Source organism: Miscanthus floridulus, chromosome 16 (assembly GCF_019320115.1).
Source record: "Miscanthus floridulus cultivar M001 chromosome 16, ASM1932011v1, whole genome shotgun sequence".
Lineage (NCBI taxonomy): Eukaryota > Viridiplantae > Streptophyta > Magnoliopsida > Poales > Poaceae > Miscanthus > Miscanthus floridulus.
The window spans coordinates 74,017,206-74,037,857 of NC_089595.1; the positions used below are offsets into that span (position 1 = coordinate 74,017,206).

At 48.5% G+C, this 20,652-nt stretch overlaps 2 protein-coding genes across 3 annotated transcripts; one reads left to right on the forward strand and one right to left on the reverse strand.

Moving 5' to 3' along the window:
- Positions 1-1,816: 1,816 nt before the first annotated feature.
- On the reverse strand, positions 1,817-3,256 carry LOC136510835 (uncharacterized). Its single transcript, XM_066505157.1, has 3 exons — positions 3,227-3,256; positions 2,962-3,149; positions 1,817-2,459 (listed from the first exon to the last, which is right to left on the reverse strand). Exons 1-3 carry the CDS (start codon positions 3,254-3,256, stop codon positions 1,817-1,819), a joined length of 861 nt encoding a protein of 286 aa, XP_066361254.1.
- Positions 3,257-14,455: 11,199 nt separating this feature from the next.
- On the forward strand, positions 14,456-17,789 carry LOC136513855 (disease resistance protein BAK6-like). Of its 2 annotated transcripts, none has more exons than XM_066507831.1 (7): positions 14,456-14,893; positions 15,272-15,407; positions 15,492-15,563; positions 15,652-15,720; positions 15,809-15,880; positions 17,163-17,234; positions 17,334-17,789. In XM_066507831.1, exons 3-7 carry the CDS (start codon positions 15,505-15,507, stop codon positions 17,374-17,376), a joined length of 315 nt encoding a protein of 104 aa, XP_066363928.1. In that variant the 5' UTR covers positions 14,456-14,893; positions 15,272-15,407; positions 15,492-15,504; the 3' UTR covers positions 17,377-17,789. The 2 variants fall into 2 exon arrangements, with proteins under 2 accessions (XP_066363928.1, XP_066363929.1); XM_066507832.1 differs by having other exon boundaries at positions 17,195-17,234.
- Positions 17,790-20,652: the final 2,863 nt, after the last annotated feature.

Genomic DNA, 20,652 nt, shown 5'->3' on the forward strand with positions numbered 1-20,652 from the left:
ACCACCTTGTCGGCTGTCAAGGGCGTCAAGCCCTTGGCTGGCCGGACCGTGGCTACGTAGTTCGTAGCCGTCGGCCGTCTTCTCTGGTGAGGTTACACCCCTCTACCGTAGGCTTAGTTGAGAGACAGAGAGGATTAAGGATAATGATCTTCTCCCCCTCATTGTCTTTCGGAATTACATATAAATAGCCAATCAGCCAACTAATCTTGGAAACAAACTAATCTTTGCAAACTAAGGAAACCAACTCCTAAAATCAAGGCCAGCCCTTAGCCACTCGATCTGGCCTGGCTGTTGGGCGCGCCTCCGCTCGCTGCTGCCGCACGCTCTGTGGCTCGCCTGATGTCTCGGGCCCGCCGCTGACGTGTGTACGTGCGGCCCCACATGACATCGGCCTCGTCGTCATCATCGGACAAGACGTAGCCATCGCTGATGGCTTGAAGGTCAACACCAACGTAGTGCGAGGCGATGACGGCCAGTGCGCGCTTGACGCCCGTATGCAGCGCTCCTTGGAGCCGCTCACGCACTTGACCGCTCAGCGCAATCAGGCAGCTCCCTTGGGAGCTGCCTGACTAAACCCCCTCGACCACCAAGGCCTCGCAGGCAGCACGGGCAGCACTCTTCAGCGCCTCGTGCTCCCCGATCTTGGTCTCGAGCACCGTCTCCACCGCGCTGGAAGCCTCGGCTGCCCGGGTAACCTCCGCCTCTGACTCTGCACCACAAAAAACAGAATGGGGTTGAGCGAGGGGAAAAAACAACCTAAATTAGGGGTGGAAGCCTACGGAACTCACCCTTGGCCTTCTGCTCCCAGCGTCGGGTCTTGACCTGACAGGCCTCGGCTTTCTCCTTCCAGCACAGGGCCTCGGCCTGGGAAGCCTCGGCCTTCTCCTTCAGGCACTGGGCCTCGACCTGAGAAGCCTCGGCCACCCTAGAAGCTTCACTCCCCAGCTCTGCGTCACACGAGGAAGTTAGGGAATGAACGTAAGAAAAGGCGAATAAAACGAAGGGAATAGGACTCACCCTCGGCCTTTCCCCTCCAAACCACGGCCTCAGTTCACGAGGCCTCAGCCGCTACAAGGGCCTCATCCAAAGCGCCCTTCGTCAGCTGGTGAGCATTCTGTTCTGCCCCTAGCTGCCCCACAAGAGCCGTGGCCGAGGCCGTAGCTTCAACGGCTCGAGCCCTGAAGGCATCCCGATCACTGGCCGCATGGGTGAGCTCCTCCTCCAACACCTTGACCCGCGCCGCCAGAGGGGCGAGCTGCTCCTGGGCTATGGCCGCCTCGACCTTCGTGTCGGCACAACAAAGGTAGAGGTCCTCCACCTCTGTGCTCCGCGCCGACAGGAGCTCGTTGGCGCCGGCAAGAAGGCCCTTCTACCACTGAAGTTGGTCCCAGACATCCCTCTCCCGGTGGAGGAAGACCGACTTCCCAAGAGATCGGGTCTCGAGCTCCTGGGGGAAACAGAACAGGGGTCAATCCTCGTAAAAAACTCGGAAAAAGACCACCGCATGGGAAAAGAAAGCACGAACCTGGGCAACTCTGGGCAAATCGTTGGCCACCACGGACAACGCCATCCGTAGAGACCGCTCCGCCAGCTGGCGGTACTGCTCGAACATGTCCCAGCGACCGCCCTCGGCCGCGTCCTCGAGAGCAAACAGAGGCTCTGCCTCAGGATCATCTCGGCTTTGCCATAGGACACGCGGGTGGTTCCACCCACGGGGCTCGGGTCGCACCCGTGCGAGGGCCGAGCTTTCCTCGCCTAGGGTTGGAGCCGGCTGGTCCATGACACCGGCCACCTCGGCGCCGGCCATCTCCTGCGCCTAGGAAGTATCGTCGGAGCAGATCGGAAGAACTTCCACCTCCTGGGCGCTCTCCCGCAACGGCGGTGGGCCTTCAACCAAGGGTGCTGCCAAGGCCTCCGCCGCCTTCATCTCCACTTCCTGGGCCGGCAGCCCCGCCACGATCACGTCAGCGTCGGTGGCCCCGGGGGCTCCGGCCTCGGGCATCGTGGCTTTGGTGGACCCAGGGGCTCCGGCCTCCGCCATCGTGGCCTCAGTGGTCTGGGGGGCTCCGGCCTCCGCCATCATGGCCTCGACGGTCGCAAGGGCTCCGGTGCCTGCCGCAACAGCCTCGATGGTCCTAGGCACCGTAGCCTCGGTCGCCCCGGCCTGTGAAACCCCGAGGACCTCGGTCCCAGTGGTCTCGACGGCCAAGGGAACCTCGGCCGCATCCGACCCACGGGCCTCGCCATCACGGGGCGGAGGCGCCGCCTCCCCTTCCTGAGTCAGGGCCGCCTCGACAGCCCCTCCTTGAGTGGCCGACTCCTTTGGGTCGGCCTTCACCGACGCCGCGCCACGATGCAGGGCGACTTGCGCCTCCGTCACCCAATGGGCGGTGGAGCCGGGGTTAACCTTGAGCGATTTAAGGGGTGCCAAGGTAGGCACCTCCGTAGGTCGCTTCCGGCTAAGGACAAGATGATCATGGGGTCAGTACAAGACAAAAGAACGAACAGAAAGCACTGCGACCCCACCAAAAATACACCTACCTCGAGTGGGGCGGCAACCGCTTCGCCACGGCGACCCTCATCCGCAAAGGCGGGGGCGGGGGTAGTTGCATCGCCTCCGTGTCCATCGGCGCTGGTTGGTCCTCAACGGACCCTGGCGCCCCCTTGGTCCTCTATGGGGGCAGTTGCATCGCTTCCGCCGCCGCCGAGCCCACCGGGCTGACGGCGCATTTGCCCAACGCCCGCGCCTCGGGCGTGTCGGCCTCGGCCCCGGAGCGGGCAATTGCCGACCCCGGGTCCGCTTCTCCTCCTCCTCCCGGGAGTGCCGGGCTGCTTGCCAACGCCCCGGGCACCACCTCCACTACGTCAGGGAGATGGTCTAGGGGACCTCGCCCCACCTCGCCCTCGTCATCCCCGTCTGAGGCCTCCGTCGACAGCGACGGCGATGGGGATTCCTCCAACGGGAGACCATCCTTCCTTTGTTGACTGCGGCGCTTGTCCAGCTCCTCATGCGTGAGGATCTTCTTCGTGCGCTTCACTGCCTTGGCATCCTTCCTCTTTTTCTGCGCCTCGGCGTGCGCCCGGTTGATCGCCCGCCGCCTCGCGTCCTCGGGGACGGGCGGCGGAGAGGTGCACACGTCCCTTATCCCCTGTAGGAACGGCGAACGTGCATGAGAAGTAAGGAGAAACGGAGGAGGCTCGGGGGCTACAGCAACACACGACTTACCATTGAGAGGAACCCCCGCGATGGGTGCATCGCGATGGGGGTCAAGTTGCCGCCCCTCAGCTTCGCCTCCACCGTCTCCCCCACCCGACGAAGAATTTCCTCGTCGGAAAGGGCGGTGGAGGACATCCGGATGCCCTCATTGGGCTCACCCGGCCTCATCTCGAACAGCCGCCACCGCCGAGCCATTAGTGGCAGCACCCTCCGGCAGTGGAAGGCAGCCACGACCACAGCCGTGGTAAGGCCATGGCCCCATAGCCTCTCTAGCCCCTCCAGAAGCGGCTGCAGCTTGGGCTGGTCCTTCCTCGGGACGCCGTACTTCCACCTCTCCGGGCAGCTCCCCACAATCCGCCCAGTGTAGGGGGGAAGTCCTCCGTCGTCGTTGCGAAGGTAGAACCAGCTCATGTACCATCGGCGATTGGATGACGCGAGCTGGGCCGGGATGTAGAGGTGCTGGCGGTCCTGGCGTACTTGGAGAGTGCAGCCGCCGGCCCTCGTCGCTTTCCTCGTGCCCGACGTCCCCGTCGGCTTAGTAGTATGCCCCGCCCGGAAGAGGTGAAGCCACAACTCCTAATGGGGAGCAATTCCCAGGTACCCCTCACAGACGACAACGAAGATGGCCGCCTGTGCGATGGAGTTGGGGTTGAAGTTGTGGAGCTCCACGCCATAGTAGTGTGGGAGCGCCCGCATGAACCGGTCCGCTGGGATGCCGAGGCCACGCTCGTCAAAGGAGACGAAGCTCATGACGTAGCCATCGTGAGGCCTCGGCTCCGGCTCGCCCGACGGAGCGATCCACTCCGGCCTGTTGGGGTCCATCACCGGATGAAGGAGTCCGCCATCGACGAGCGACTGAAGCATCTCCTCGGTGATGTCAGATGGATCCCAAGGGTCTGCCTCGATGACAACGATGTCGCCGGCCATGGATGTGGTGGAGGGATCGAATGCGGCGGTGAGTTTTTTTCTCTCTCTCTCTCTCGCTCTCTCCCTGGCTTGCTCTTCTCCCTTCTTCTTCCCAGCACCCGCTGCTCTAGCGATGGCTCGATGGGGGCAGAGCTAACGCAGGCAAGGTAAGGAGAGGAGGGGCGAGGCTCTTTGCGTATTTATGCGGAGAGAAGGCGAAATGGACGGGCGATGAAATCGGGGAAGTTTCCCCTGGATCCGGCACAGTTAACCCCCATCCGATTTTACCGCCCACATGCCCACCTTTTTCTCATTAATTGCGGGAACAGTTATGTCCCATCCACCACGTCGTGCCTGGCTGCTGTGGCAGCATGCGTCATTCCGTCTCCCCAGAAAACCACCTCAAAAGGCGCGCCAGCCGTTGCCGAGCCGATGGGGAAGATATTCCCCCCGCCCTATTCCTTTTAGATGAAGGAACCGGGCTCTGAGCCTATTATGGTCTAGGGGTTCGAAGGCTGGGCCCCCAGGGGTTTCGATAGCCGCCCCAGGACAACAAAGTCAGGGACGACCGCGGGCGAGCCCATACGGGGCCGAGGCCCAAGCAAGCGAAACGCTTGGGACGCCCAAAGTCGTGTCCGAGACCGGCAGGGAAGTCTTCGAATGGGATCCCACCGTAGGGAGGCACCGAGCCATCAGGGCCCAGCGAACGGCCTTGGCACCCACTAGAGAAACCCTCCTATATCCTTGGAGTGCATCTCCGGACCACTAGCCGTCCCCTAGCGAATGGGGCGCGGGCCTCCACTCGGACTTACCCGATAACAGCTCACCGGAAGTGCCACCGCTCGTGCCCACCGAGGGTAGCCTGGCACATTCCACCCCTCCTTATGAGCGAAAAGGAAGCGTGAGGGTCATACAAAAAGCCAGGGGAACCCCTGACGGACCTCTTGCTCCGCGCAGAGGCTAGGGGGCTCTTCCTGCAACTTTGTCGAGACCTCGCGACCCCGGCTCGCACTCAAGGGGGCCTCGGCAAAACAACCCCTCCTTCCGAGCGAAAAGGAAGCGCGTGGGTCGTACAAAAAGCCAGGGGAGCTCCCGGCGGCCCTCTCGCTCCGGGCAGAGGCTAGGGAGCACTTTCTGCAACCTTGCCGAGACCTCGCAACCTAGGCTCGCGCCCAAAGGGGCCTTGGCAAACAAACCCTCACGCACGAGGGGCGTACAAAAAGACAGGGGAACTCCTGATGGCCCTCTCGCTCCATGCAGAGGCTAGGGGGCTCTTCCTGCAACCTTGTCGAGACCCAGCGACTCCGGCTCGCACCCGAATGGGCTCGACAAACAACCCCTCCGTCCGAACGAAAAGGATATGTGAGGGTCGAACAAAAAAAGCCAGGGGACCCCTAACCGCCCTCTCGCTCTGGGCAGAGGCTCGAGGGCTCCTCCTGCACCCAAGACAACGGCAAACGACCTAAGTCCGCACTAGAAGTTTCATTACAAATGCGATAAAGGGCACCGAGCCCGTTACAGTCTAGGGGTTCGAAGGCTGGGCCCCCTGAGGTTTCGACAGCTGCCCTAGGACAACAGAGTCAGGGACGACTATGGGCGAGCCCATGAATGGCTGAGGCCCGAGCAAACAAATCGCTCGGGGCGTCCTAAGTCATGTCCGAGACCGGCATGGAAGTCTTCGAATGGGATCCCACCGTAGGGAGGCACCGAGCCACCGGGGCCCAGCGAACGGCCTCGGCACCCACTAGAGAAACCCACCGGTACCCTTGGAGTGCATCTCCGGACCACTAGTTGTCCCCTAGCGAACGGGGCGCGGGCCTCCACTCGGACTTACCCGATAACAGCTCACCGAAAGTGCCACCGCTCGTGCCCACCGAGGGTAGCCTGGCACATTCCACCCCTCCTTCCAAGCGAAAAGGAAGCGTGAGGGCCGCACAAAAAATTAGGGGCACCCCTGACTGCCCTCTTGCTTCGTGCGGAGGCTCGGGGGCTCTCCCTGCGACCTTGCCGAAACCCCACGACCCGAACTCGCACTTGTGGGCTTGGCAAATACGATAAAAACTCCTCACTCAAAACACAAAAAAGCCCCTGGAGGAGTGACTCCACTCCTCCAGGGCCTCGGGGGCTACACCCGGCGGGTGCGCTCGCGCGCACCCACTGAAACCTCAAGAAGTAAAACACAATCCCTACAGGAGCCACTGCAAGCTAGATCTCGACAAACCCTTAGGGAGAGTGCACGCACTCCCCCTAAAGCTCAGGGGCTACTGTCGAGTACCATAAAACGGGGTACCCTAAGCGTACACCAAAAGGGTCACTTAAATCCCATCAACAACAAAACTAGAGGGTAAGCCATGGTCTCATCACCAGCCCCGTCCGAGCCCACCAGGCTCTCCGCCTCACCTCAAGCCTCGCACAGGAGGTCTCAGTGCCCTGACGCAATCTCCGCCTCACGCGAGGCCTCTCACGGGAGGCCTCGGCAAGGAGCCCAATCTCCGACTCACCCGAGGCCCCGTGTGTACAGCCTCGGATGAGACTGCTATCCTCCGTATCGCTCGAGGCTGGCTTGACAACAACCCGTCGCTCCCACCTCGACCGGTGTTCCCGACAGCATGTCGCGTCCCATTAATGCGTCAACCACTCCCGCAATCTTAGCCGGACGACGGCTCGACACCGTGGAGAGGCCGATGGGACAAGAAGTCGCATCAGCACCATACTGGCTGAGACAGGGCATGGCGGGGATTACCGGCCACTGTGTTCTGGCGCTGTGCCCACGATCAGCGCCCGCACTACACTGTGCTCCATAACTCCCGCCCCGAAGACAACGCAACATGGGAGAACTGGCCCGGATCGTCATCACCCCCGAACCAGTGTACCAGGTCGACCGCTCCCCCCAGGCCTCGGCACTCTACGCCAGGGTCTCGGCTATCTCGGGATTCACGTCTGCCGAGACCCCCCACCGTGGTTCGGCCTCGGCACCAACCGAGCCTCGGCCGCGCGCGCAATCAGTCCACAGCGACCCGCACGCTGACCGCCGCACCCGCTCTGAGGTAGCCCTAGAGCTCCTATGATGCACAGGATCGGATGTGACCAGCACGTCGCCCCAACGCTCCAAGGACGGACCACTTCAACGACCACGCCGCCACCGGAACAGGCTACAGGGCTCGGACATGCCGCCTCTGTTCACACGACACTATATAGTAAGCACATGTACTGCCCTTGTCCTCCCTTCAACTATAAAAGGAAAGGACTTGGGCCATTTAGGGGGGGCAGGAGACAGGTTCTCAAAAAGGGCAACACTCTGTAACACGCGCACTGCCCTGCCGCTTAAGAGCAACGTCTCAAGCAGCCCACATCACTCCCCGCCGAGGCCTAGGACTGGCTCCCTCTCTCACCTAGCTTGTAACCCCCTACTACAAGCACTTCGGTGCAAGGAATACAAGATCAATCTCTCAGACTGAACGTAGGGCATGAATTGCCCGAACTAGTATAAGCCTTGTGTCTCTTTGCATCACCATCCGGAATCGGGAACACGCAGAACAAATTCACTAGTTGGTTGAGGACCCCCCGGTCTAAGACACCGACAACTATTTTGCTTCTTTGATGACCATGAAACAAGTGATCTTTCCAACAATTGACATGTGCCCGAGGTGCTCTTCCTTTCAACCTTGCATCCCGCATAACCGAGTCGGAGTAACCAACTAGCTCAAACTTTGCTTCTTTGGGATACCACCAATCAACATTTTGTGTATGCTTCAAGTATATCAATATTCTTTTTGTAGCCTTCAAATGACTTTCTCTTGGTGAGGCTTTAAATCTTACACACATGCATACACTAAACATGACATCCGGCCTTAATGCGGTCACATAGAGTAGAATTCCAATCATAGACCGATACAATTTTTGATCCACCATATTTTCACTTGCATCACTATCCAAGTTGCCATTGGTTCCCAGTGGTGTGCTAATGACTTTGCTATCACTCATGCCAAACTTCTTGATCATGTCCTTGATGTATTTGCCTTGACTCACAAATGTACCATTTTTCAATTGCTTGATTTGAAGGCCAAGGAAGTAACTTAACTCTCCAATCATGAACATTTCAAACTCATTAGCCATCATCTTTCCAAACTCATCACAAAAGTCTTGATTATTGACCCAAATATGATATCATCAACATAGATTTGCAAAACAAATAAATCTTTTCCAATCTTCTTGATGAAAAGAGTGGTGTCAACCTTGCCCATTGTGAACCCTTTAGAGAGTAGGAAATTCCTCAATCTCTCATAGCATGCTCTAGGTGCTTGCTTCAAGCCATACAATGCTTTCTTTAACTTATACACATGGTTGGGCTTCTTGTCATCTTCAAAACCGGCAGGTTGCTCAATATATACTTCTTCATTGATGTAGCTATTGAGAAATGCACTCTTAACATCTATTTGATAAAGCTTGATGTTGTGGGCACAAGCATAGGCTAGCAAGATTCTTATTGCTTTCAATCTAGCAACCGGGGTATATGTTTCTCCAAAGTCAAGACCTTCAACTTGTGTATAGCCTTGTGCTACTAATCTTGCTTTGTTCCTTACTACTATCCCATCTTGATCTTGCTTGTTTCTAAAGACCCATTTGATTCCAATCACATTGTGTCCCTTTGGTCTCTCTAATAATTCCCATAGTATTCACTCAATCATCAGCCTTCAATGCTTCATCTATCTTATTTGGTTCAATGGTTAACACAAATGAGAATTGTTCATAAAATGATGCCAATCTTGATTTTGCTTGTACACCTCTAGAAATATCACCAATGATAGTGTCCAATGGATGATCTCTTGCAATATTGGTTGGTTGGAGGATTGAAACTTGATTGCTTGCACTTGCTTGATCATTGGGTTGAGATGATGTACTAGCCACTTGATCTTGTTTATTGTCATGAGAGCCACTTGCACTAACTTGATTTATATCATCTTGCACATTTGAGTTAGAGAGCACTTGCACTTGATCATCTTCATCATCATTCACTTGCCTAGGCCTCATTTCACCAATATCCATTTTCTTCATGGAATTTGAAAGTTGAATGCCTCTAACATCTTCCAAGTTCTTATTCTCTACTTGTGAACCCTTGGTTTCATTAAATTCAACATCATGAACTTACTGAAGAGTACCACTATCCAAATTCCAAACTCTATATACTTTGCTTGTAGTAGAATAACCAAGTAGGAATCTTTCATCACATTTCTTGTCAAACTTGCCCAATCTTGTGCCTTTCTTTAAGATATAGCATTTGCAACCAAAGACCCGAAAATATGTAATGTTGGGCTTTCTATCATTCAAGAGCTCATATGGTGTCTTCTCTTTCAATGGGTGACAATAGAGGCGGTTGCTACAATAGCAAGCCGTGTTGATAGCTTTGGCCCAAAAAAATTGACTCATATTGTACTCACTAAGCATAGACCTTGCCATATCAATGAGTGTTCTATTCCTACTCCCAACAAGGCCATTTAATTGAGGTGTGTACTTGGCCAAGAATTGATGTCTAATTCCAAATTCATCACACAACTCATCAATTCTAGTGTTCTTAAACTCACTACCATTGTCACTTCTAACTTTCTTGATGGTTGTTTCAAACTCAATGTGAATGCCCTTGACAAATGATTTGAATGTTGCAAACACATCACTTTTGTCCACTAGAAAAAATACACATGTGTATCTAGTGTAATCATCTACTATCACAAAGTCATATTTGTTACCACCGATGCTAGTGTACTGTGTTGGTCCAAACTAATCCATGTGCAATAACTCAAATGCTTTACTAGTGCTCATTATGCTTTTCTTAGGATGAGTGTTTCTAACTTGTTTGCCGGCTTGACAAGAGCTACAAAGCTTATCCTTTTCAAACACAACATCTTTCAAGCCTCTAACCAAGCCATGCTTAACCAATCTATTCAATTGTTTCATTCCAACATGACCAAGCCTTATATGCCATAACCAACCCATGCTAGACTTAGTGACCAAGCATGTAGATAATTCAGCTTCACTAGCATTGAAATCAACCAAGTATAGATTCTCATATCTAAAGCCTTTGAAGATCAAGTTAGAGCCATATACACTTATGATCTCTACATCATCTACCCCAAATATGCATTTGAATCCAAGATCACACAATTGAGCCACAGATAGCAAATTAAAGTTCAAGCTCTCTACTAGTAATACATTGGATATGCTCATGTCATTGGATATTGTAATCTTACCAAGCCTCTTAACCTTGCCTTTGCTATTGTCACCAAATGTGATACTATCATAACCATCATTGCCATTGGTGTTGATTGAGTTGAACATTCTTGCATCACCGGTCATGTGTTGAGTGCACCCACTATCAAGAACCCAATTGCTTCCTCCGGCTTTGTAATTGACCTACAAGAGAAGATCAGTTCTTTTTAGGTATCCAAACTTGCTTGGGTCCTTGAAGGTTAGTCGCTAAGCTCTTTGCTACCTATATGACTTTCTTCTTTGAGCCCATCCATGGTTTACCAATGAACTTAGCCTTCACACCATTTGTACCCTTGGTAAGCATATAGCATGAATCAAGCTTTATGAAGGATACATTAGCATTTTTGCTCTTGTTGTTGCATTCTTGCTCTTTATGACCAACTTGCTTGTAACTAGTGTAAAACCGACCATTGTTCTTCACAAAACTAGTCTTGTGAGGAGCAAAGGCCGCCTTGCCTTTCTTGGGGGAATAGCCCAATCCCTCTTTATAGAGAGAAGCTCTTTGGCTACCCAAGCACATAAGCAAGCAGTCCTCACCACCATAGGCCTTAGCCAAAGTGTGAGTGAGCTTGTTAACCTCCTTCTTGAGATTCTCATTCTTAACCATTAGTGAGGCATCACAAGTGAAACCATCACTACTAGATGAGGTAGAAGTAAAAGTACTACAAGAAGGGTTAGTGGGAGAAACAATGATAGGCATAGATAATGATTCATCAATTATATCACAAGTTAAACCTACATTGTAAGTTTCAACATGCTTCTTTTTATTTTGCTCATTAAGCAAAGAGGAATGAGCTTTTTCAAGCTTTTTGTGAGCTTTGCCATGCTTCTCATTGGCTTCCTCTAGCCTCTCATGAGATGCATTGAGCTCATCAAAGGCTTGCTTAAGGGCTTTTAGTTCCTTACGCAAGCTTTTGCATTCCCTTCTCTTGATATCAAAGTGTTCTCTAGCATCTTCTAACATGTCAATTAATTCATCTTTAGTAGGTTCATCATCATCACTATCACTATCATTTTCATTTTCATTATCATCATCATGTTCTTCATCACTTTCAGCATCGTAAGTTTGTACCTTAGTGGCTTTAGCCATGAAGCATGATGAAGAGTCGAAGAGAGAAGGCTTCTCATTGGTTGCAATGCTTGTAAATGCCTTCTTCTTGGTGGTCTTGTCATCATCACTATCATCATTATCACTTAAAGAAGTATCACTATCCCAAGTGACCACATATGAACCACCCTTCCTCTTTTTGAAGGTCATCTTGTCCTTCTCTTTCTTTTCCTTCTTGTCCTTCTTCTTGTTCTTCTTCTTGTCATCATCATTGTCGCTATTTTGTGGACATTGAGCAACAAGATGATCTTTGCTTCTACACTTGAAGTACCTTCTTGACTCTTCTTTGTTCTTGGATGAAGACTTCTTTCTTCTAGCACGGTAGCCTTTTTTCACCATAAACTTGCCAAATCTCTTGACAAATAGAGCCATCTTCTCATCATCATCATCATCATCCCATGATTCATCTTCTTCACTTGATGTTTCTTGCTTAGCTTTGCCCTTGGATGATGTTGCCTTGAATGCGACACTCTTCTTCTTCTCATCCTTCTTCTCATTCTTTTCTTCCTTCTCATTTTCATCTCTATATGTATCATCGGTCATGATATCTCCCAACACTTGGTTTGGTGTCATGGTGTCCAAACCACTCCTTACAAGAATAGTGACCAATGTGCCAAATCTTTAAGGTAAGCATCTCAAAAACTTATGGGAAAAGTCCTTGTCGTTCATCTTTTCTCCAAGTGCTTTGAGATCATTGATAAGCACTTGAAGCCTATGAAACATCTCCGGCACACTCTCATCCTCCTTCATCTTGAAGCTTACGAATTTCTCCTTGAGAATGTAAGCCTTTGCACCTTTCACGGCTTGAGTGCCCTCAAATGATTCTTCCAACTTCTTACATGCTTCATGAGCCATCTCAATATTCTTGATTTGCTCAAATATTCTCTCATCAATTGCATCATGAATAGCACTTAGAGCAATGAGCCACCTTTCTATTGATTGACTTGATGTGTGTGGTCATCTTTGACTTCCAATAAGGATAATTTGTGCCATCAAATTGGGGTGGCTTCTTGGTGTTGTTGATTTGAGTCATTTTTACACCGAAGGTTGTTAAGCCTCAAATCACGATGACCTCGGCTCCGATACCACTTGAAAGGTCCTAATGGCTAGAGAGGGGTGAATAGCCTATTAAGAATTTCTACAACAACACTTAACAAAACGGTTAGACAATTATGAGGCAAAGCAAGTGTTGCGCTAGCCTACTCAAAAGACAAGCCACCTATCACAATTCTAGTTTAAATAGTGTCTATTCACACAATAGCTATGACACTACTCTATGTTAGTGTGCTCTCAAAGGCTAACTAAAGAGCCACACCAACCAAGCATGTAAGCTCTCACAACTAGCTACACTAAAGAGCTTGACAACTAGTTTGCGGTAATGTAAAGAGAGTGATCAAGAAGGTTATACCGCCGTGTAGATGAAGGAACCAATCAATCACAAGGATAAATAACAATGAAGACCAATCACCTCGGAATCAATGATGAACACAATGATTTTTTTACCGAGGTTCACTTGCTTGACGGCAAGCTAGTCCTCGTTGTGGCGATTCACTCACTTGGAGGTTCACGCGCTAATTGGTTTCACACGCCAAACCCTCAATAGGGTGCCACACAACCAACACAAGATGAGAATCACACAAGCCATGAGCAATCCACTAGAGTACCTTTTGGCTCTCTGTCGGGGAAAGGTTAAGAACCCCTCACAATCACCACGATCGGAGCCAGAGACAATCACCACCCTCCGCTCAACGATCCTCGCTGCTCCAAGCCGTCTAGGTGGCGGCAACCACCAAGAGTAACAAGCAAAACACGCAGCGAAACACGAACAACAAGTGCCTCTAGATGCAAACACTCATGCAATGCACTTGGATTCTCTCCCAATCTCACAAAGATGATGAATCAATGATAGAGATGAGTGGGAGGGCTTTGGCTAAGCTCACAAGGTTGCTATATCAATGAAAATGGCCAAAGGTATAAGCTTGAACCGGCCATGGGGCTTAAATAGAAGCCCCCACGAAATAGAGCCGTTGTACTCCTTCACTGGGCTGAACGCGGGGTGACCGGACGCTCCGGTCCAATCGACCGGACGCTGGCCCTCAGCGTCCGGTCACGTGATTCACGCCACGTGTCCCCTGCTTCAAATACTGTTCGTCAGATTTCAACGGTCATCAGTTGACTGGATGCGTCAGTTAGAAAGTGACCGGACGCTGGACCTCAGCGTTCGGTCGTTTCCAGTAAGGTTCCAAACGCGAATTTTCACGACCGGACGCGTCCGGTCATGCCCGATCGGACTCACCTAGCGTCCGGTCACTCATCATCTTCTCTGTGCGTCTCACGTCAGCGTACGTCAGCACTGACCGGACGCACCCTGTCACTCATCATCTCTCTGCCGTCTTTTCTGTTTAGGGTGCCGGTCTCACCGTCGGACTGTCCGCACTCTACGGGCGGACACTCCGCCGGTGGAGTTTCTTACCCTTACTCCCAAACTTCACCACCCTTGATCAAATGTGCCAACCACCAAGTGTATCACCTTGTGCACATGTGTTAGTATATTTTCACAAATATTTTCAAGGGTGTTAGCACTCCACTAGATCCTAAATGCATATGCAATGAGTTAGAGCATCTAGTGGCACTTTGATAACCGCATTTCGATACGAGTTTCACCCCTCTTAATAGTACGGCTATCAATCCTAAATGTGATCACACTCTCTAAGTGTCTTGATCACCAAAACAAAATAGCTCCTATGGTTTATACCTTTGCCTTGAGCTTTTTGTTTTTCTCTTTCTTCTTTTCAAGTCCAAGCACTTGATCATCATCATGGTATCATCATCATCATGCTATGATCTTTATTTGCTTCATCACTTGGAGTGTGCTACCTATTTCATGATCACTTGATAAACTAGGTTAGCACTTAGGGTTTCATCAATTCACCAAAACCAAACTAGAGCTTTCAGTACCCTAATGACAGTTTTGATCGCTATTGGCAGCCATTCCCGGACAACAAGCATGCTGTCAGTAGCACCCAAAATGTTACATCAGCTGACTTCTGGAATCTTCCCCCTCCTGATGTGTTTAACACAGCTTTCGTAGCAGAACAAGATGCACCCCTTGTGTTACAATGGCCTCCAGTGGCTCTTCAAAATGATAGCTATTATGTTTCCCTCTACTTTGCCTGATAATTCAAGGACCTTTGACATATATATAAATGATTACCTCTTTTTCAAAGATCTGAATGTCACGTCAGCTGGTCTTTCTGTCTTTGCAACGCAATGGATTCTCTCAGGCTTGACCACAATTATATTGAAACCTGCTTCTCCTTCTGCTCTTCCTCCACTTATTAATGCTGGCGAGGTCTTTGGGCTTTTTCCTGTAGGAAGATTGACATATGCACGGGATGGTATAGCAGTTGCTACACTTATTGCCTCTTATCATTTTTTTCTTTCTGTAGAAATTTCATGGCTAATGTAATATGCTGCATATTAAGTTCATAATCCCTTGCCATGTTATGAGTCACCGGAAACTCTTGTATGGCTAGCACAGCAGTGGCATTACCATCAATGTGATTCCTTGAGGTGTAATGCATTATGTTTCATTAACACCACCTAATTGTCAAATAGTTCCTGTAATTTATCAGTGCACACATCTTTTAGGAAGTCACATGGATTCCAAAATATGATTGCAGGAAAAAATAAATCTGCACTGCATATAACATTCTGCATAAGTTGCCTTGCATCATGTAACTAGTCTATTAATTACTTCTAGGATGCTTTTGCAGTACTTGCCCTGGAGAGTATAAAGAAAAACCTTCAAAATATACCTGAAGATTGGAATGGAGATCAATGCATGCCTTCAGGATATTCTTGGACCGGAGTTACATGTGATGAAGGATAAAAAATACGTGTCATCTCATTGTGAGTTGAACTCATTCTGCTTCCATCTGCGTAGCATGGTTCTTCCCCCTTTTGCAGTGACATCATTGTATTGATTTATAACAGGAACTTTTCAAGCATGGGCCTCTCTGGATTTCTTTCACCTGATATTGCCAATCTGACTGGTTTGACTAATATGTATGTTTTCTTTAAAAAAAAGTAATTGATTATTGAATAAAATAGCAAAAATTAAAAATAAAATAAATAACACTGTTACCATGAACAGATCTTTCGCACACAACAGACTGGGTGGGTCTATTCCGAATCTTAGCAACCTAAGAAATCTCCAACGACTGTAAGACCCTTAGCTATGTAATTTTCAAGGTCATCGTCAAAGTTGTATGTTGTCTGTACATTACTTAGGAGAAGGGTTTATCTTGTAGGCACCTGCAAGAAAACCAGCTATCTGGATCGGTACCGGAGACATTGGGGACAATCAATACATTGCGTGAAATGTGAGTTAATTTCATCACTTTGTGCTTATAGTTTGTTATTCTCATTTTCAACAATTTGACATGAATATCTTTCATGTTGAAACAAATTATCAGCACCAGCATAGTGTGTTGATGATCTTCAATTTAGTCGTGTTTTCATGCTTTGAATTGCTGCACATCTATTCTGACAAGTAAATATGTGCTGCATTGCTTGAAGAACACAAGAAGTTGACAGTAGATGTAAACCTGTGACATGAGTTAGTGTTATATGATGTATTTTAGTCCTTAGTTTGTATGGGTATGCCTTTCAAGTTTGTTATTATACATATAACGGAATGATATAACATATCTCTGCAAGTCCCACAGTATACAATATCTGTCCAATTTATGGGGATTTACTTCTTACAGTATCTCTCTGTTGGGAGTATGCCAATGGTTTGAGCAAGCCATTGAAAAGGAGAGTAGCATGTTATAACATTTTCTTTTGTTAGTTGCATGATTTGACATCCTCCCCTTTGCTCTACATGAGCAATTGTCTGACAGATAATTCAACCTTAGTTTATGGGTGGGAATGGTTTTGTTACGCAGTCTAAAACCTAGCTTCAGAAAAATGCTGGGGATATGGTGCAATTGTTTGCCCCATTGTTTTTGTAACACAGTCTTACAAAATTGTGGTCAACTGACCATTTATTCCTTCTTTCAAGAGAATGGTGCTGCTGTGACTTGTACTCTGATGCAAACTTTAATAGCAGCTAGTTGGAGATATAAATAGGAACTGGAATTGGAATAGAAAACAGGAACAACTTTGCTAGTCAGGCCATGCTTCAATTCTCTTATCACCACTACAATTTTGAATGGAAAATCCTATGAAGGGCCATGGGATCTATGTGCTAGCATTATAGTAGACAAATTTCTTGGTGCGGATCGAATGTCTGTCCAGTACAGCTGCAGAACATCTGCAATGAAATACACTACATCCTGCCAAAACGAAAGAGATAAACTTGTCGGATACTACCTTAACCCTGCTTGAAAGTAGCCGAATTTGTTTGTAACTCTATCCACGAGTAATGCAATATGAGTTCCCAGCACCAAAAATGGAAGTGTCCCAAGTAGTAAGTCAATCCTGGAGTTTGTGACATGTAAATGTAATGCTGCCATGTTGTCGGTTTGGTGTAGAGTGCCCGAGATTGGTGTTATCTCTTCATGCACCTTGTATCTGGATGCCAATACTCCAGTCAGCATATGCTTTTGAATTAATCTACACTAATGCCACTTACCAGATGATTTTTTCTTCATTAATCAGATTTTTACAATACAATAATTTAAATGGAACAGTTCCAGAGAACTTACTGAACAAGACAGGATTGACTTACGCGTAAGTTCAATGTCATTGAACTCTATTAGCGGTTGGTTTACATGTGTGTGTTAATTGGACTTATCTTGATCATATTTCAATATTCCATTCAACTAGCAGATTTCTGCCAGGGAATAGCTTCTCTCCACGACCACCGCATTGACAACCAGGCATTTTGTACAACCAACTACTCTATGTGTACACAACATGATTCAGAGGTAGCAGGAAAGTTGTTGATTCTTTTAGGGTAGCTGTAGCAAAATTTTGTAACCATTCTGTGCATAAAAGCGAGAAAGCAGTACAGTGTTTCAAACCAATCAAGGAGGTTGGCAACATGGTGCCAAGATATATGGTTTGGTGCCGTAGCTTAATTTACCCGTAATGTATGCATTAGACAAAGGTTGCGACATGGTTGGACAGTTCAACAGTGTCTACACTGGTTTGAGCTATGCTTGCAGAAGCTAAGCATGTACTAGAATGCCGGACTTCGTACATTAGGTATTGGAACTGAAACGTTTCTTAGAAGATCTTCAGCAAAAGGCAAGAGTTTTCTTTGAGCAGTTCAGGTATGGGAAAGTTTCCTGGCGGTTCTTTCATATCCTAACTTTGCTAATGCCCTTCCTTAGCAGTAACGTGATCTTAGGCAGAAGGGACTGTATTCACGTGATATGATATTGGTCTAGTTCAGGCTGCGTTCCTGTTAGGGTTTATTCTGTTTTAGCTTTTCTCTCAGAATTCTTGGGTCAAACTCAGATGTGGAACTGAAATTTATGGGAACTCAGCTGTTCGATAGCACCAAAGCGGTTGAAATAGGACGTCTGGACGTGTGACACTCTGCAAACAGTTGAATCAATAACTCTAAAACTTCCTTCTCATCGGTACATAAACACTTAGAATAAAATCATTTATTTAAGTCAAAAACTTTTCTTCTCACAAATATTCATATATGAGACATTGTAGCACAAATTTAGACGCATTGTTGTTGCTTCGTAAGTCTTAACTATTACTTCCTCCTAATAAAAAGAATACAATGTAGCGTAGTCCTGCGTCAAACCATTTTAAACCTAACAAAATTCATATAAAAAGTATCAATATTTATGGTATCGAAAATATATATTTACATAGTATAACTATATGGTGTCATAAATATTAATATTTTTTTAATAAATTTAGTCAAACTTTAGATACTTTTTCTAAATATAGAATTAGAATTGCATCATTTTTAGCAGTGAGGTAGTATTAACTAGTACGACTGTGGTGTGTTCATACAACCACTAATCCCTTAGTTCAAAATTATAGCCCACTTTACCTTTATGCTAAGTTAAATTTTCTTAAGTTTGACCAAGTTTATAAGAAAATGCGCCAAGATCTCTAACATTAAATTAGTTTCGTTGAAGTTTTCAATGAAATATGTTCTGATAGTGCACTTTGGAACATGATGAACCAAAATAAAACATTTGAGGCGCAACAAAAGATTGTTAGAAGCTTAAGATAAAAGGATTTAGTTGAGAGGGAAAGGAATTAAATTCTAGAAAAACTCCTAGAAAAAGATACTCATCTCCTAAATGCATTTTAAAAACTTATACATGCATAAACGCCAAATACAACCAACATGAAAGCAACACATCAAACAAAACCCTGACAAATCAATTTGAAAAAAATAAAAAATCATTTTTCTCTCACTAAATTGATAACAATTTAAATTAATATTGCATTGTTTTTTTTAAAAAAATTTGAAACCATATATTTATTTAGTGTTTTCTATTCATATTACTGAATTTAAATTTTAGGGTGTGATATGGGTGGACCTTAAACTTGCTAAAGTGAGTTACAACGGCATGCCATCTAATTAATTTAGGAAAAACAACCTAACTTAACTTAGAGCATTCCTAAGAGTTTCCAAAACCCACTCCCAATCTTGATTTTTTTAGCAAGATTAAAAACTACTTTCCAACAACTCCTTATCTTAACTTTCAATTTTTCCGCACTTGGGAAAATCGACCTATTTGCACATAAATATACACGTGCATATCGATTGGCCAATCTGAGGTGGAATAATGTAGGAAAGAATAAGAAATAGGATAGGGCTCCCAATGCAAATGTACAAGAGACAAAGAAAATATAAATGTTGTAGGGTAATTTGGAAATAGTCTAGGATTCTTAATGCAAAATTGTCTTCTATATTTTAGGAGTGAGATTTTAAAAACGATTAGAGAAGGTCAATAAATATACTCCCAATTTTTTTGGCCAATTGATATACTGCCTGGGAGGTTTGTGAAGTTGGATACCTAGCCACTATTTTAAAACATGAGGGTACTAGGAGGTAGAGAAGGCAATGAGGATTCTAGTTTTTGAGTGCTGAAAAGCTAAAAGTTTATTACAAAAGCCAATAGCAAAAAGCCAACCTGGGTTTGGCCAAGTTTTTTTAGATAAAAAATCTAAAAACTATAGCTCAAAACAAACAGACTCGGTCCGAAATGCTGAGCATCCCATGTTTTGGCCCAAAAAGCTAGCTGCAGCACCAGATCTGGGCCTGGCCGGTCAACCAGACCCTAGAGCGATGTGTTTTAAGGCCCTACTAGCTTCTTGCAATCCAAATTTATTTCCTTCCAACTCTCTCCCCCCGGCAGGCCTTCGCCACCTGCTTCCAGAAGCCAAAACGAATTTCAGCGCAACGGCTGCTCGCCGCCTCGCCTCTGCTGCCATCCACCACCAAATCCCTCCCTCCCGCCTCCCATGGCCGCGACGATCGACCGCTGGAAGGGCGTCCCCGCCAGCGTGCTGCGCAAGATCGTCGTCCGCGTCCCGTGTGAGGCCGACCGCAGGGCCATGGCCCGCGTCTGCCGTCTCTGGGGCGCAGCGCTCGCGCGGCGCCCGGACGAGGCCCCGCTGCCCCTTCCTCCACAACTCCCGTGGCTGCTCCTTCTGTTACCCGGCGGGCCTGCTTTCTCCTGCGTCCACCGCGACGACGGCTCGAGCAGCTTGCCCGCGTTCTCCTACGTCCACCGCGACGATGGCTCAAGCAGCTTGCCCGCGTTCCCCTGCGTCCACCGCGACGACGGCTCGAGCGGCTTGACTGCGTTCACCTGCGTCCACAGCGACGACGGTTCGAGCGGCTTGACGGCGTTCTCTTGCGTCCACCGCGACGACGGCTCGAGTGGCTTCCACCGCGTACGCATCCCTGGAGATCCGCGCTACTTCTTCGGTTCATACGACGGGCGCTGGCTCTTCGTCGCCACGCGCGAGGACGGCCACGTGATCCTCAACCTCCGTGACGGCAGACGCTACTCAATCCCCCGCGAGTTCCGCCCCGAGATCTCCTTCTCCCGTGCTCTGCAGCCGGAAGCAAGCCGGGTCATCATCATGCTCGTGGCTATCCTCTCCACCGCACCGAACGAGGACCACTGCATCGGTGCCGCCATCGTTCGTTGCCCTCCCT